The 18,753-nt window shown below is 45.0% G+C and overlaps 1 protein-coding gene across 2 annotated transcripts in view; it reads left to right on the forward strand.

Annotated features, from left to right (window-relative positions):
• Window positions 1-18,753, forward strand: part of LOC122541248 (complement C3-like) — a 91,275-nt gene that overhangs the window by 67,280 nt on the left and 5,242 nt on the right. For both annotated transcript variants that reach the window (XM_087979486.1, XM_087979487.1), the window contains exons 18-21: window positions 876-935; window positions 2,507-2,588; window positions 3,677-3,744; window positions 14,686-14,794. In XM_087979486.1, the coding sequence (XP_087835612.1) occupies window positions 876-935; window positions 2,507-2,588; window positions 3,677-3,744; window positions 14,686-14,762 (287 nt within the window). In that variant the 3' untranslated portion in view covers window positions 14,763-14,794. The remainder of the gene's footprint in view (window positions 1-875; window positions 936-2,506; window positions 2,589-3,676; window positions 3,745-14,685; window positions 14,795-18,753) is intronic.

Genomic DNA, 18,753 nt, shown 5'->3' on the forward strand with positions numbered 1-18,753 from the left:
CGCTGAAATCGCTGGGAAGTTCTCAATGGACTATCAAGCGCAGACTGGGTTTGTCACCAATGTCACATGATGCCTGGTGGAGCTGGAAAGATGATTTGCAGACGTCCGTTCCCTGTCTCGGTGACATCTTCAGTGCTTTGGGGGCCTCCTGTGAAAGGCTTCTTTGCTGGGTCTTCTGGAATTTCTTTGGTTTCGTTCCTGCTGGTTCTGGTTGCCGTTTCCTGTAGTGGCTGGTATATTGGGCAAAGACTGCAGAAACACTGTATAGGGCAAACAGGCAGACAGCTAACACCAACTAGTCACTAAACACCATGACCGGCTGTTCCTTGTAGCCATACACACTGATAATAGGGACCACAAATTCAACTGGGACAACACACTGATCATAGGACATGCTAAACAGGGGTCAGCCAGAGAATTCCTAGAAGCATGGCACTCCTCCACGGATTCCATCAACAAACACATCGACCTAGCCCCAATAAAGCCGCCACTACAACGAACAACCGGAACCAGAAACTGGACGCAGCTGGAACGGAACCAAATACATTCCAGACAGCACAGGCAAGCAGCGCTTCTCAGGAGGCTCCAAGGCACTGGAGGTGTCACCGAGACAGGGAACGGAACGTCAGCAAATCAACTTCCCAGCTCGGGGCGGACATACCCACAACTACGGCAACCAGCGGCCAAGCTCCAAATCTTTACAGAAACCTTGAATATCTGGGTGGAATGGCAGTGTGACCTCTGCCCTCACAGTTTACAGGCTGAGGCCTGAAGTTCAAATTTGCCACAGCCTTGCCAGGAGTGTGTACACCGAATCAATGATGCCAATGTCAGTAAGCGACTCAGTAATGTGAAATGTTTTTACCTATTTCTAGGCAGTGGGCAAAGGACAGTGACTATCAGACCGAAAAAGCATAGAGTACATGGGGCTGGTGGTAAGATTAATTATTTTCTCAACTCTTTGGAAAGGACGTTTTGTAATTTATTGCAATGACATGCCTTCTGCTTATATAGTTTGGGTAAGGCACATTTACCGAAGCCTCTACTTTCCCATTGAAGGGAAACAATGAATAGTAAGCCTAAGCTGAAGGTCACTATCTCTCAGGCAAAGAGATTGAGAAAGAGGGACATAAACAGTGACCTCAGCCAGTGCAACAATCGAATACACATAGACACAGTCACAAACACACACACAGACACACACAGACAGACAGACAGACACATGCACACACACACACACACACACACACACACACACACACACACACACACACACACACACACACACACACACACACACATCACTCTGCATTGTAGAGCAACCTCCAAGCTAATTCATGGGCTGGCTCACAGGAATGATCATTTCCAATGTTTCCTCCAGCATTCTCTTCATAATCCTGGACATTTTTCCTTTACAAATGACATTGTTCTTCGAATGCCTCAACTGCGTGGACCACCAGCTCCCTCCCAGGCAGCATATTTGAGATCTTAACCACCCGCTGTCCAGCAAAGTTATTTTTTTCTCTCTGCTTCTCCTCCTCCTGCCAATGATTTGAAACCAGCGCCCTCGCAGGAGAGGGAACATTTTCTCCCTATCTTCGAGTCACGCAGCACAGAAGAAACTCTTCGGCCCATCCAGTCTGTGCTGACCTAGCTACACGAATCCCACTCTCCGGCTCATTGTCTTGAACGTTATGACGCTTCGAGTCCCCATTCAAGTATTTTTGAAAGGTTGTGAGATTTCCCATCAGCAGGCAGTGCATTCCAGATTCCCACCGCCCTCTGGATGAAAAACCTATTCCTGCAAATCCCCTCTAAACCGCCCGTCCTTCATCTTAAAATCACCCCCCCTTTGCTGTTCACCCTTCAGCTCAGGCAGTAGTGGCTTCCTATACACCTTCATAATCTGATGCCCCTCAATCAGGCTCCCACACTCAGCCTCCAATGCTCTAAAGAAAACAACCTGAGCTTATCTGGCCTCTCTTCAGAGCTGAAATGCTAATCTCTGTCCAGACTGCTCATAATATTGGAAAACCAACAGATCTCCTTTCAACCTTCTCTTCCGAAAGGGAGCCAGCCCAAATGCCGTCAGTCTGTCTTCACGACCGAAGTTTCCCCTTGAATTGTTTCTGCACTATCTCCTGATGCTTCCACACTCCTCGCTTACGGCCTTTGCAGCTGAGTCTGAACTTCTGGCTGAGCAGAATGGCGTAACACTCAAAATGCTTAGAAACTGACCAGGAAAGAAATAGCAATTAAAGTGGTAAAGGTGTGGCTTTCTTTCTCAAAAGCAAAGCGATTTTCAGTGATTTTAACTCTGAATTTGCTTTGCGTGGGTGAATAACTATTGCATTCCATACCTTTGGCAGAAGATGAACAAAAACCTAGCAAAAATATAAATCTGTACAAAATATTATTTGTGTTCCTTTAAGATCGGAGGAATACAGGCAGGAAGTCTCCTCTGCTGATATTTTATCATTGAGTCTTGTTTCCTTCTGCTATATAGTTCATGCCGACCTGATCCATCCTATATTTAATGACAGCTCAATGTGGACACTGAGTACTGTTCGAGGGACTGACAGCTTCAGGTAATGCACCTGTACGTCATACCTTAAGTAGCCTTATTTAATTTAATGTAGAGACAGTTGTCATTTTACCATAGAATGAAAATATCTACAATCTTGAATTAAGTACTTGTGTTGTAAACTGCGTTTTGACAATTTTAGTCTCTTTACCTGTGAACAGAAGAACAAGCTACATTTATAGTATGTTTTTAAGCTTGAAATTATTGAGTTTTAATTTGGGCTGTTATTTATACATTAACCTGCTACCAACTAGAAGGTGAGAGCAACAGACGTATGGAAAACCAAGTCCGTCTCTGTGTCCAGTTCTGATCTCCCTGTTGTGGGAAGGATATTATGAAGCTGGGAAAAGGTTCAGAAGAGATTTACCAGACTGTTGCTGGGACAGGAGGGTTTGAGTTATAAGGAGAGGCTGGATAGGCTGGGACTATTTTCCCTGGAGGAGGTTGAGAGGTGACCTTATGGAGGTTTATAATATCATGAGGGGCATAGAGAAGGTGAATGGCGCGGGTCTTTTCTTTTGGGTGGGGGATTTTAAGACTAGGGGCATATTTTTGAGGTGAGAGGTGAAAGATTTCAAAAAGATAGGAGGGATAACTTTTTAACACAGAGAGTGGAATGAACTTGCTGAGGAAATGCTGGGTGTGGGTACAATTTCAATGTTGAAAAGACATTTGGATAAGTTAATGAATAAGAAATGTTTGGAAGGATACGGTCAAGGGCAGGCAGGTGGGACTAGTTACGTTTGGGATTATGGTGGGCATGGACTGGTTGGACCGGAGGCTCTGTTTCCATTCTGGAAGACTCTGTGGCTCTCCAAGTCACACACCAACTCAAGTTGTAACTATATTACTGTTCCTTCACCACAATTGAGTCAAAGTCCAGGTATCTCCTTCCTAACAGCAATGTTGGACCCACTACACCATGTGGGCTTCAACAGTTCAACAAGATGGCTCACATACAATTTGCGAGAAAGACTATTGATGGATGACAAATGCAACCTCACCATCAATGCTGACACCTTAGGAACAAATATATTACAAGTCAAATAAAAGGCCCATGAATAAAATAGTTTCCTTTTTATATTCTTGCAGGTTGAGATCCGATATCCGTCCTCCCAGGACCTGGGAGATTCGCGTTTTGGGTTTGTTGGAAGAGCATGGTGAGAATATTCAATTTTATTGGTATTTGAGTGTCCTTTTCAGTGAAAACGTTCCAGTCGTTTCAACTCATCTGCTTTCATGTGAACAGAGCTTGAGAGAAACTGGCTCATATCTGGTGCTTCCTCCCAATTGTTTGGGGTGCGTTTTGTCTCTTCCTGTTTGATGCAAAACATCCCAAGTCTAATTCGGAGCCTATTTCGCATCAAAGACAGAATGAGCTGCTTCCCCGTCTGTATGAGGGGATCGTTCACCAACTCCTCAGTGACCAATCATGACAATGCATGGGGAAACTCAAAGTACTTTCAGCACATCTACAGGTCACCCAGTGTACCCAGTTAATATTGGTGTCTATTCAGCACGGGTATGTGGCACACAGTGTACCCAGTTAATACTGGTATCTATTCAACATAGGTACAGGTCACCTAGTATACCCAATTAATACTGGTATCTATTAGGCATAGGTACAGGTCATCCAGTGTACCCAGTTATTACTGGTATCTATTCAGCATAGTTACAGGTCACCCAGTGTACCCAGTTATTACTGGTATCTATTCAGCATAGGTACAGGTCACCAAGAATACCCAGTTAATACTGGTATCGATTCAGCATAAGTACTGGTCACCAATTATACCCAGTTATTACTGCTATCCATTCAGCACAGGGACAGGTCACACAGTATAAACAGTTAATACAGGTAACTATTCAGCATCGGTACAGGTCACACACTGTACCCAGTTATTACTGGTATTCATTCAGCACAGGTACAGGTCACCCAGTGTACCCAGTTAAAATTGGTATCTATTTAGCACATGTACAGGTCACCCAGAGTACCCAGTTATTACTGGTATCTATTCAGCACAGGTACAGGTCACCCAGTGTACCCAGTTAATACTGATGGCTGTTCAGCTCAGGTACAGGTCACCCAGTGTACCCAGTTAATACTAGTATCTATTCAGCACAGGTACAGGTCACCAAGTATACCCAGTTAATACTGGTATCTATTCAGCACAGGTACAGTCACCTAGAGTACCCAGTTGTTACTGGTATTTATTCAGCACAGGTACAGGACACCTAGAGTACCCAGTTATTAATGGTATCTATTCAGCACAGGTACAGGTCACTCAGTGTACCCAGTTAATACTGGTATCTATTCAGCACAGGTATAGGTCACCCAGTGTACCCAGTTAATACTGATTTCTATTCAGCACAGGTACAGGTCACCCGGTGTACCCAGTTAATACTGATGTCTATTCAGCACAGGTACAGGTCACCCAGTGTACCCAGTTATTACTGGTATGTATTCAGCATGGGTACAGGTCACCCAGTATACCCAGTTATTACTAGTATCTATTCTGTACAGGGCAGGCAACTAATCAGCATAGGGTCAGGTCACCCAGTATGCCCTGTTAATACTAGTATCTATTGAGCACAGGTACAGGTCACCCAGAGTACCCAGTTATTACTGGTATCTATTCTGCACAGGTACAGGTCACCCAGTATGCCCAGTTAATACTGCCATCTATTCAGCATGGGTACAGGTCACCCAGTGTACCCAGTTATTTCTGGTATCTGTTGAGCACGGATACAGGTCACCCAGTGTACCCAGTTATTTCTGGTATCTGTTGAGCACAGATACAGGTCACCAAGTGTACCCAGTTAATACTGGTATCTATTAAGCATAGGTACAGGTCACCCAGTGTACCCAGTTAATATTGGTATCTATTCTGTACAGGTCACCCAGTGTACCCAGTTATTACTGGTATCTATTGAGCATAGGTACAGGTCACCTAGTGTACCCAGTTAATACTAGTATCTATTCAGCACATGTACAGGTCACCGAGTATACCCAGTTGATACTGATGAGTATTCAGCACAGGTACAGGTCACCCAGTGTACCCAGTTAATACTGGTGTCTATTCAGCACTGGTACAGGTCGTCCAGTTTACCCATTTAATACTGGTGACTATTCAGCACAGGTACAGGTCACACAGAGTACCCAGTTATTACTGGTATCTATTGAGCACAGATACAGGTCACCCAGTGTACCCAGTTAATAATGGTGTCTATTCAGCACAGGTACAGGACACCCAGTGTACCCAGTTATTATTGGTGTCTATTCTGTACAGGTCACCCAGTGTACCCAGTTATTACTGGTATATATTTTGTACAGGTACGGGTCACCCAGTATACCCACTTAATACTGGTGTCTATTCAGCATAGGTACAGGTCACCCAGTGTACCCAGTTAATACAGATGGCTATTCAGCATAGGTACAGGTCATCCAGTGTAGTCAGTTAATACTGGTGTCAATTCAGCACAGGTACAGGTCACCCAGTGTAGTCAGTTAATACTGGTATCTATTCTGTACAGGTACAGGTCACCCAGTGTACCCAGTTATTACTAGTATCTATTCTGTACAGATACAGGCAACTTCGTAAACCCAGTTTATGCTGGTATCTATTCAGCATAGGTACAGGTCACCAAGTATACCCAGTTAATACTGGTATCTATTCAGCACAGGTACAGGTCGCCAAGTGTACCCAGTTATTACTGTTATTTATTCAGCATGGGTACAGGTCGCCAAGTGTACCCAGTTATTACTAGCATCTATTCAGCACAGGTAGAGGTCACCCAGAATACCCAGTTATTAGTGGTATCTATTCAGCACAGGTACATGTCACCCAGTGTACTCAATTAATACTAGTGTCTATTCAGCATAGGTACAGGTCACCCGGTATACCCAGTTAATACTAGTATCTATTCTGTACAGGCAACTAATCAGCATAGGTACAGGTCACCCAGTGTACCCAGTTATTACTGGTGACTATTCAGCACAGGTACAGGTCTCCCAGTGTACCCAGTTATTACTGGTATCCATTCAGCATAGGTACAGGTCATCCAGTGTACCAAGTTATTATTGGTGTCTATACAGCACAGGTACAGGGCACCCAGTGTACCCAGTTACTACTGGTATCTATTCAGCACAGGTACAGGTCTCCATGTGTACGCAGTTAATCCTCGTATGTATTCAGCTCTGGTACAGGTCACCTAGAGTACCCAGTTATTAGTGGTATCTATTCAGCAGGGACAGGTCTCCACGTGTACGCAGTTAATCCTCGTATGTATTCAGCTCTGGTACAGGTCACCCAGTATACCCAGTTATTACTGGTATATATTCAGCACAGGTGCAGGTCACCCAGTATGCCCAGTTAATACTGGTGCCTATGCAGCATAGGTACAGGTCACCCAGTTAATACTGGTATCTATTCTGTACAGGTACAGGTCAACCAGTGTACCTACATATTACTGGTATCTATTCAGCATAGGTGCAGGTCACCAAGTATATCCAGTTAATACTGGTATCTATTCAGCACAGGTACAGGGCACCCAGTGTACCCAGTTAAAATTGGTATCGATTTAGCACAGGTACAGGTCACCCAGAGTACCCAGTTATTACTGGTATCTATTCCGCACAGGTACAGGTCTTCCACTGTCTCCAGTTATTACTGGCATCAATTCAGCACAGGTACAGGTCACCCAGTGTACCCAGTTATTACTGGTATCTACTCCGAATAGGTACAGGTCTTCCACTGTACCCAGTTAATACTGGTATCTATTCAGCATAGGAACAGGTCACCCAGTATACCCACTTATTACTGGTATCTATTCAGCATAGGTACAGGTCACCAAGTATACCCAGTTAATACTGGTGTCTATTCAGCACAGGTACAGGACACCCAGTGTACCCAGTTATTACTGGTATCTATTCATCAGAGGTAAAGGTCACCCAGTATGCCCAGTTATTACTAGTAATTACTCAGAATAGGTACAGGTCTTCCACTGTACCCAGTTATTACTGGTATCTATTCAGCACAGGTACAGGTCACCCAGTGTACCCAGTTATTATTTGTATCTATTCTGTACATGTCACCCAGTGTATCGAGTTATTACTGGTATCCATTCAGCACAGGAACAGGTCACCCAGTGTACCCAGTTATTACTGGTAGCTATTCAGCACAGGTACAGGTCTCCCAGTGTGCCCAGTTAATATTGGTATCTATTCAGCACAGGTACAGGTCACCCTGAGTACCCAGTTATTAGTGGTATCTATTCTGTACAGGTCACCCAGTGTATTGAGTTATTACTGGTATCTATTCTGTACAGGTACAGGTCACCCAGTATGCCCAGTTAATATTGGTGTCTATTCAGCACAGGTACAAGTCACTCAGTATACCCAGTTATTAATGGCATCTATTCAGCATAGGTGCATGTCACCCATTGTACCCAGTTATTACTGGTATCTATTCAGCACGGGTACAGGTCGCCAAGTGTACCCAGTTATTACTAGCATCTATTCAGCACAGGTAGAGGTCACCCAGAATACCCAGTTATTAGTGGTATCTATTCAGCACAGGTACATGTCACCCAGTGTACTCAATTAATACTAGTGTCTATTCAGCATAGGTACAGGTCACCCGGTATACCCAGTTAATACTAGTATCTATTCTGTACAGGCAACTAATCAGCATAGGTACAGGTCACCCAGTATGCCCTGTTAATACTAGTATCTATTGAGCATAGGTACAGGTCACCCAGTATGCCCTGTTAATACTAGTATCTATTGAGCACAGGTACAGGTCACCCAGTGAACCAAGTTATTACTGGTATCGATTCAGCACAGGTACATGTCACCCAATGTACCCAATTATTACTGGTACCTATTCAGCACAGGTACATGTCACCCAGTGTATCCAGTTAATACTGGTGTCTATTTAGCTTAGGTCCAGGTCACCCAGTGTACCCAGTTATTACTGATGTCTATTCAGCATAGGTACAAGTCTCCCAGTTTACCCATTTAATACTGGTGTCTATTCAGCATAGGTACACTTCACTGAGTGCACGCAGTTAATACTGGTGACTATTCAGCACAGGTACAGTTCACCCTGTGTACCCAGTTAATACTGGTGTCTATTCAGCATAGGTACAGGTCACCCAGTGTACCCAGTTATTACTGGTGACTATTCAGCACAGGTACAGGTCTCCCAGTGTACCCAGTTATTACTGGTATCCATTCAGCATAGGTACAGGTCATCCAGTGTACCAAGTTATTATTGGTGTCTATACAGCACAGGTACAGGGCACCCAGTGTACCCAGTTACTACTGGTATCTATTCAGCACAGGTACAGGTCTCCATGTGTACGCAGTTAATCCTCGTATGTATTCAGCTCTGGTACAGGTCACCTAGAGTACCCAGTTATTAGTGGTATCTATTCAGCAGGGACAGGTCTCCACGTGTACGCAGTTAATCCTCGTATGTATTCAGCTCTGGTACAGGTCACCCAGTATACCCAGTTATTACTGGTATATATTCAGCACAGGTGCAGGTCACCCAGTGTACCCAGTTAATACTGGTGCCTATGCAGCATAGGTACAGGTCACCCAGTTAATACTGGTATCTATTCTGTACAGGTACAGGTCAACCAGTGTACCTACATATTACTGGTATCTATTCAGCATAGGTGCAGGTCACCAAGTATATCCAGTTAATACTGGTATCTATTCAGCACAGGTACAGGGCACCCAGTGTACCCAGTTAAAATTGGTATCGATTTAGCACAGGTACAGGTCACCCAGAGTACCCAGTTATTACTGGTATCTATTCCGCACAGGTACAGGTCTTCCACTGTCTCCAGTTATTACTGGCATCAATTCAGCACAGGTACAGGTCACCCAGTGTACCCAGTTATTACTGGTATCTACTCCGAATAGGTACAGGTCTTCCACTGTACCCAGTTAATACTGGTATCTATTCAGCATAGGAACAGGTCACCCAGTATACCCACTTATTACTGGTATCTATTCAGCATAGGTACAGGTCACCAAGTATACCCAGTTAATACTGGTGTCTATTCAGCACAGGTACAGGACACCCAGTGTACCCAGTTATTACTGGTATCTATTCATCAGAGGTAAAGGTCACCCAGTATGCCCAGTTATTACTAGTAATTACTCAGAATAGGTACAGGTCTTCCACTGTACCCAGTTATTACTGGTATCTATTCAGCACAGGTACAGGTCACCCAGTGTACCCAGTTATTATTTGTATCTATTCTGTACATGTCACCCAGTGTATCGAGTTATTACTGGTATCCATTCAGCACAGGAACAGGTCACCCAGTGTACCCAGTTATTACTGGTAGCTATTCAGCACAGGTACAGGTCTCCCAGTGTGCCCAGTTAATATTGGTATCTATTCAGCACAGGTACAGGTCACCCTGAGTACCCAGTTATTAGTGGTATCTATTCTGTACAGGTCACCCAGTGTATTGAGTTATTACTGGTATCTATTCTGTACAGGTACAGGTCACCCAGTATGCCCAGTTAATATTGGTGTCTATTCAGCACAGGTACAAGTCACTCAGTATACCCAGTTATTAATGGCATCTATTCAGCATAGGTGCATGTCACCCATTGTACCCAGTTATTACTGGTATCTATTCAGCACGGGTACAGGTCTCCCAATGTGCCCAGTTATTACTGATATTTATTCAGCACGGGTACAGGTCACCCAGTGTACCCAGTTATTACTGGTATCTATTCAGCATAGGTACATGTCACCCAATGTACCCAGTTATTACTGGTATCTATTCAGCATAGGTACATGTCACCCATTGTACCCAGTTATTAATGGCATCTATTCAGCATAGGTACATGTCACCAACTGGATCCAGTTAATATCGATGTCCATTCAGCATAGGTACATGTCACCCAGTGTACCCAGTTATTACTGGTATCTATTCAGCAAAGGTACAGGTCACCCAGTGTACTGAGTTAATATTGGTATCTATTCAGCACAGGTACAGGTCACCCAGTGTACCCAATTAATATTGGTATCTATTCAGCATAGGTACAGGTCACCCAGTGTACCCAGATAATATTGGGATCTATTCAGCATAGGTACAGGTCACCCAGTGTACCCAGTTAATATTGGGATCTATTCAGCACAGGTACAGGTCACCCAGTGTACCCAATTAATATTGGGATCTATTCAGCACAGGTACAGGTCACCCAGTGTACCCAGTTAATATTGGGATCTATTCAGCACAGTTACAGGTCACCCAGAATACCCAATTAATACTGGTGTCCATTCAGTACAGGTACAGGTCACCCAGTGTACCCAGTTCATGCTGGTGTCCATTCAGTGCATCTTCAGGTCACCTAGTACACTAAGTTAATACAAGGTTTGACTGCTAAGTTGATAACTGCACAGACATTTTTGCAAATCAGTGTGCCAGTTCACCATTACATTAGCTTAATCATGTATGGATGGACTTACCACACTTCATTAGAATTTAGACAAGAATTACACTATTAACCTTGAAATAGAACATAGAACATAGAACATAGAAGAATACAGCGCAGTACAGGCCCTTGGGCCCTCGATGTTGCGCCGATCCAAGCCCACCTAAACTACACTAACCCACTATCCTCCATATACCTATCCAATGCCCTCTTAAATGCCCATAAAGAGGGAGAGTCCACCACTGTTACTGGCAGGGCATTCCATGAACTAACGACTCGCTGAGTGAAGAACCTACCCCTAACATCAGTCCTATATCTACCCCCCCTTAATTTAAAGCTATGCCCCCTTGTAATACCCGACTCCATACGCGGGAAAAGGTTCATACTGTCTACCCTATCTAACCCCCTAATCATCTTGTACACCTCAATCAAGTCACCCCTAAACCTTCTTTTCTCTAGTGAAAACAGCCCCAAGTGCCTCAGTCTTTCCTCATACGATTTTCCTTCCATACCAGGCAACATCCTGGTAAACCTCCTCTGCACCCGTTCCAATGCCTCCACATCCTTCCTATAGTATGGCGACCAAAACTGCACACAATATTCCAGATGCGGCCGTACCAGAGTCTTATACAACTGCATCATGACCTCAGGACTCCGGAACTCAATTCCTCTACCAATAAAAGCCAGTACGCCATATGCCTTCCTCACCGCACTATTTACCTGGGTGGCAACTTTCAGAGATCTGTGTACATGGACACCAAGATCCCTCTGTTCATCCACACTACCAAGTATCCGACCATTAGCCCAGTACCCCATCTTTTTGTTATTCTTCCCAAAGTGAATCACCTCGCACTTAGCTACATTGAATTCCATCTGCCACCTTTCTGCCCAGCTCTGCAGCTTCTCTATATCCTGCTGTAACCTGCCACATGCTTCCTCACTGTCAACAACTCCTCCGACTTTCGTATCATCCGCAAACTTGCTCACCCAACCTTCTAACCCCTCTTCCAGGTCATTTATAAAAATGACAAACAGCAATGGTCCCAAAACAGATCCTTGCGGAACACCGCTAGTGACGGCACTCCATGAAGAAACTTTGCCATCAACTACTACCCTCTGTCTTCTTCCATCCAGCCAATTCCTAATCCAAACCTCCAACTCACCCTCAATGCCATATCTCCGTATTTTCTGCAGTAGCCTACCATGGGGAACCTTATCAAACGCCTTACTAAAATCCATATATACCACATCTACCGCTTTCCCCTCATCAACCTCCTTCGTCACCTTTTCAAAGAATTCAATAAGGTTTGTGAGGCACGACTTGCCCTTCACAAAACCATGCTGACTATCCTTGATCACATTATTCCTATCCAGATGTGCATAAATCCTATCCCTTACAATTCTCTCTAAGACTTTGCCCACAACAGAAGTGAGACTCACCGGCCTATAGTTACTAGGGCTATCCCTACTCCCCTTTTTGAACAAGGGAACCACATTTGCTATCCTCCAGTCTTCTGGGACTACTCCTGTCGACAAAGAGGACATAAAAATCAAGGCCAATGGCTCTGCAATCTCCTCCCTTGCTTCCCAGAGAATCCTAGGATAAATGCCATCAGGCCCAGGGGACTTATCAATTTTCACCTTTTCCAGGATTTCCAACACCTCTTCTCTACATACCTCAAAGCCATCCATTCTACTTATTTGTGACTCAGTATTCTCATCTACAACAATGCCCTGTTCCTGAGTAAATACTGAAGAAAAGTATTCATTCAGTGTCTCCCCAATCTCTTCCGCCTCCACACGCAACTTCCCACTACTATCCTTGACTGGACCTATTCCTACCCTAGTCATTCTTTTATTCCTAACATACCTATAGAAAGCCTTAGGGTTTTCCCTAATCCTATCGACTAAGGACCTTTCATGTCCCCTCCTTGCTGCTTTTAGCTCTCTCTTCAGGTCCTTCCTGGCTACCCTATAACTCTCAATCGCCCCAATTGAACCTTCACGTCTCATCTTGAGATAGGCCGCCCTCTTCCATTTAACAAGGGATTCCAATTCCTTATTAAACCACGGCTCCCTCGCACGACCCTTACCTTCCTGCCTGACAGGTACATAATTATCAAGGACACTCAATAGTTGCCCCTTGAACAAGTTCCACATATCCTTTACACTCTTGCCTTGGAGTCTACTTTTCCAAGCCACACATCCTAAGTCATGCCTCACCGCATCATAATTTCCCTTACCCCAACTGTAACTCTTGCCCTGTAGTACACACTTATCCCTCTCCATCACGAGTGTAAAAATGACCGAATTATGGTCACTATCCCCAAAGTGCTCACCTACCTTTAATTCTAACACCTGGCCTGGTTCGTTACCCAGAACCAAATCCAGTATGGCCTCACCTCTTGTTGGCCTGTCTACATATTGTGTCAGGAAACTCTCCTGCACACATTGAACAAACACTGACCCATCTAACGAACTTGAGCTATAGCTTTCCCAATCAATATCAGGAAAGTTAAAGTCCCCCATAACAACCACCCTATTACTGTCACTCATCTCCTGAATCACCTTCCCAATCCTTTCTTCAATGATTCTAGGACTATTAGGAGGCCTGTAAAAGACTCCTAACAGGGTGACCTCACCTTTCCTATTCCTAACCTCAGCCCAAACTACCTCAGATGGCAAGTCCTCATCCATCGTCCTTTCCACCGCTGTAATACTATCTTTGACAAGCAATGCCACACCTCCCCCTCTTTTACCCCCACCTCTGACCCTACTAAAACATTTAAATCCCGGAACCTGCAACAGCCAATCCTGTCCCTGTTCTAGCCATGTCTCCGTAATAGCCACAACATCGAAGTCCCAGGTACCAACCCACGCTGCAAGTTCACCTACCTTATTTCGTATACTTCTTGCATTGAAGTATACACACTTCAAGCCACTTCCCTGTTTACAGGCACCCTCCTTGGAAATTGATGCCATGTTCCTCACCTCCCTACACTCCAGGCCCTGCACCCTGAAGCTACAATCTGGGTTCCCATGCCCCTGCCGAGTTAGTTTAAACCCCCCCCAAGAGCACTAGCAAACCTCCCCCCAAGGATACTGGTTCCCCTCAGGTTCAGGTGTAGACCATCATGTTTATAGAGGTCCCACCGTCCCCAGAAAGAACCCCAGTTATCCAAAAACTGGAACCCCTCCCTCCTGCACCATCCCTGAAGCCACGCATTTAAGTGTTCTCTCTCCCTATTCCTCGAATCTCTATCACGTGGCACGGGTAACAAACCAGAGACAACAACTCTGTTTGTTCTAACTCCTAGCTTCCAACCTAGCTCCCTGAAAGCCTGTCTAACATCCTCAGCACTCCTCCTACCTATGTCGTTGGTGCCAATGTGGACCACGACTTCGGGTTGCTCCCCCTCCCCCTCCAGGACCCGGAAAACACGATCAGAGACATCACGTACCCTTGCACCTGGGAGGCAACATACCAAACGTGAGTCTCTCTCGTTCCCACAAAACCGCCTATCTGTGCCCCGAACTATCGAGTCCCCAATTACTACTGCTCTGCTCTTCTTCACCCTTCCCTTCTGAGTAACGGGGACAGGCTTTTTGTAATGTAATGCTTTTTATGTTTCCTAAGGACTCTGTCTTGCTAAAGACAAGCTTTTCAGTTTGGACCGAGGCTATTTCGATGACTCCACCGAGAGCAGGAAGTGAAGCAGTTTCTGCGAGGACAAACTCAGATATCGGCAAGTTCCAAACCCGTACACTAATCCGTCTGCATTTATGTAGCACCTTCATTGTCGCAGGCCTATACTTAGAGCATGGAAGTCCTCTCAAAATGGCGCAGTGAGAATTCGGGGTCAGGGTACTCCTCTGGGAGTGAAGGGCAAGGGCAGAAAATCCAGGGGAAAATCCTGGATGTCAAGGGATCTCGAGAATTTAACAAAGGTAATGTCCAGGTACAGCTCACTAAAAACAGGGCAGGCCCTACACCAATATGGAGTGTGTGATGAAGTTAAAAAAGAAACTAGGAGGGCAAAGAATGGGGGAGGGGGGGGGGTGGGTGGGCAGTGGCAGTCACAAAATATCTTTGGCCGATAGAATTAAGGATAAGAACAGAGAACAGTACAGCACAGGAAGAAACCTTTCAACCCCCAAAGCCTGTTCTAACACACACAGCCTTTCCGATTGTAATCCTTTTGTCTCTGTGCACTCCATAGCCCTCTATTTCCTGCCTATTTGTGCAGCTGTCAAATTGCCTCTGAAACATTGCTAACATTGCTTCCACCACCTCCTCTGACAGTGCGTTCCAGGCACTTAGCAACCCCTGTGTAAAAAAAAAACTTGCCTCTCACATCTCTTTTAAACTTTCTCCCCTTTTACCTTAAAACCTACATGCCTTCGTCTTTGATATTTCTACCCGGGGGAAAACAGACTCCAACTACTCATTCGATCCGTGCCCCTCCTAATTGCAAAAACCTCTATCAGATTGCTCCTCATCTTCATGTTTGTGTGAAAACAAGCTTGGTTTGTCCAATCTCTCCTGGTAGCTAATGCCCTCCCAACCAGGCAACATCCAGGCAAACCGTTTTTGTAGCCTCTCCACATCCTCCTGACAGGGTGGCAAACAAAACTCTATGCAATATATGGCCTCACTAAAGCTTTCAGAGACAGAAAAATTGCAGATGCTGGATTCCAAAGTCGACAGACAGGCAGGAGCTGTAAGAACACAGCAAGCCAAGCAGCATCAGGAGGTGTAGAAGTTGAAGTTTTCGGTGTAACCTTTCTTCAAGAAGAGTTATACCCAAAGCATTGACTTCTCCACCTCCTGATGCTGCCTGGCTTGCTGTGTTCTTTTAGCCTCTTGCTTGTCTATTTCCTAAAACTTTTGCCATAGAATAGACTTCCTACAGTGTGGAAGCAGACCACTCACCATGTTAAGTCTGCACCAACCTTCTGAAGAGCATCCCATCTATACCTGATCGCTGTAACCCAGCATTTCCCATCGCCAATCCTCCACACAAGCAGTCGCCTGAGGCTGGAATCGAACCAGGCTCTAGCGCTGTGAGGCAGCAGCGCTAACCACTGAGTCACCGTTCTGCCCTATACAGCTGTAACACAACTTGTCAATTTTTATTCTCGACACCCCAACCAATGAAGATGCACATGCTGCATGCCTTCATAACCACCTTATCCATTTGTGTCACCACTTTCAGGGAACTGTGGACCTGTATGCCCAGATCCCTCTGTATGTTGATGCTTCTAAGGGTTCTGCCTTCTACTGTACAAGATGTATTAGATCTTGCAAAGTGCATTACCTCGCATTTATCTGGATTAAAGTCCATCTGCCATTTCTCCACCAAAATCTCCAGGATGTCTTTATCCTGCTGTATCCTCTGACAATCCTCTGACTATCCACAGCTCTCCGAATCTTTGTGTCATCCGTAAACTTAGTACTCAGGTCACCTCTATTCTCCTTCTAATGACTTATCTATATTTGGATTCCAGCACTGATTCTTGTGGAACGCCACTGGTCACAGATCTCCAGTCAAAAAAACACCCTTCCACCACGGCCTTCAGTCTTCTGTGACTAAGCCAGTTCTGTGCCCACCTTACCAGCTCTTGCGGATCCCATGTCTCTTCACCTTCTGTATCAGCCTGGTATGAGGAACTTTGTCGAAGGCCTTGCTAAAATCCACCTAGACAACATCTACTGCCTGGCCCTCATCAATCACCTTTGTCACTTCCTCAGAAAACTCAGTCAAGTTTCTGAGATGCAACTTTGCCTGCACAAAGTCTATTGCCAATATATTCATAGTTTTCTAACTCTGTGTGGAGTTTGTACCTTCTCCCCGTGTCTCGGTGGGTTTCCTCTCACAGTCGAAAGATGCGTAGGTTGGGATTGGTGATGGGAAATGCAGAGTTGCAGCGATCAGGTATAGATGGGATGCTGACCCTAAGAATCTTCTCCAATAATTGCCCTACTAGCGACGTAAGGCTCAGAGGCCTGTGTTTTCCCTGATTATCTGGCAGCACATCTTAAACGAAGGAACCCTCTGGGACCTCATTTGCGATTAAAGAAGACACAAAGATTTTCGTCCCAGCAATTTTCTGCCTCATCTCCCTCAGGATTCTGGGATAGATCCCATCAGGTCCTGGGGACTGGTCTACCTTAATGCTTTTCAAAACACTCAACACCTTTTTAGTATTGACATGCCCTGGAATATCAACAGACCTCTCCCGAGACTCACCACCCACCACGTCCTTCTCCTTAGTGAATAGCGATGCAAAGTATTCATTAAGGGCTTCACCCACTTCCTCCAGCTCCAGCCATGTTACTTGTTATATAATTATGAAAGGCTATGGGATTTTCCCTAACCCTGTTTGCCATTTCATTGCCTCTTTTAGCCCTCCTTGGGTGAGTTCTTTCTTGCTTTCTTTATCTTCTTGGAGGGCTCTTTTAGCCTTCAGTTTCTTAAACCTTACGTATGTTCCTTTTTCTTTCTTTCTGCACTCACAATATCTCTTGGCTTCTGGAATCTTACTATCCTTACACTTTTACAGGAATGAGCTGGTTCCCCCCAGTTTAGTGCTTTCACCTGAGGACTGCTTTTATTCTGATGCAGAAGTAACTTGAAACTTGTGGAATTATGGTCACTGCTCCCAAACTTCGATCACCAGGCTGGGCTCATTCCCAAATACCAGGTCCATTATGTCCCCTCCCTTGTTGGGCTATTTGAGCGTTGCTTCAATAAACCCTCCTGGTCACACCAAACAAACCTTCCAAGCACTAAGCGAGTCCCGTCAATCCAGGGGAAGTTAAAATCACCCATCACAACAATCCTGTTGTTTTTACATTTTTTCATAATCTGTCCACATGTCTTTTCCTCTATCACCCACTGGCCATTGGGAGGCCTATAGTCCAGTCCAGTCACATAGTCACAGAGATGTACAGCACGGAAACAGACCCTTAGGTCCAACCCGTCCATGCCGACCAGATATCCCAACCCAATCTAGCCCCACTTGCCAGCACCCGGCCCATATCCCTCCAAACCCTTCCTATTCATATGCCTCTTAAATGTTCCAATTGTACTAGCCACCACTTCCTCTGGCAGCTCATTCAATACACGTACCATCCTCTGCGTGAAAATGTTGCCCCTTATGTCTCTTTTATATCTTTCCACTCTCACCCTGAACCTATGCCCTCTAGTTCTGGACTCCCTCACCCCAGGGAAAATACTTTATCTATTTATCCTATCCATGTTCCGCATGATTTTATAAACCTCTATAAGGTCACCCCTCAGCCTCCAATGCTCCAGGGAAAACAGCCCTAGCCCCTACTCAGCCTCTCCCTATAGCTCAAATCCTCTAACTCTGGCAATATCCTTGTAAATCTTTTCTGAACCCTTTCAATTTCACAACATCTTTCCAATAGGAAGGAGACCAGAATTGCGCACAATATTCCAACAGTGGCCTAACAAATGTCTGGTACAGCCACAACATGATCTCCCAGCACCTGTACTCAATACTCTGACCAATAAAGGAAAGTATACCAAACATCGTATTCACTGTCCTATCTACCTGCGACTCCACTTTCAAGGAGCTATGGACCTGCACTCCAAGGTCTCTTTGCTCTGCAACACTCTCTAGGACCTTACCATTAAGTGTATAAGTCCTGCTAAGATTTGCTTTCCCAAAATGCAGT

The sequence above is a fragment of the Chiloscyllium plagiosum genome, unplaced genomic scaffold (genome assembly GCF_037043375.1).
Source record: "Chiloscyllium plagiosum isolate Xiang-an unplaced genomic scaffold, Cpla_swu_hap1 HiC_scaffold_35, whole genome shotgun sequence".
NCBI lineage: Eukaryota > Metazoa > Chordata > Chondrichthyes > Orectolobiformes > Hemiscylliidae > Chiloscyllium > Chiloscyllium plagiosum.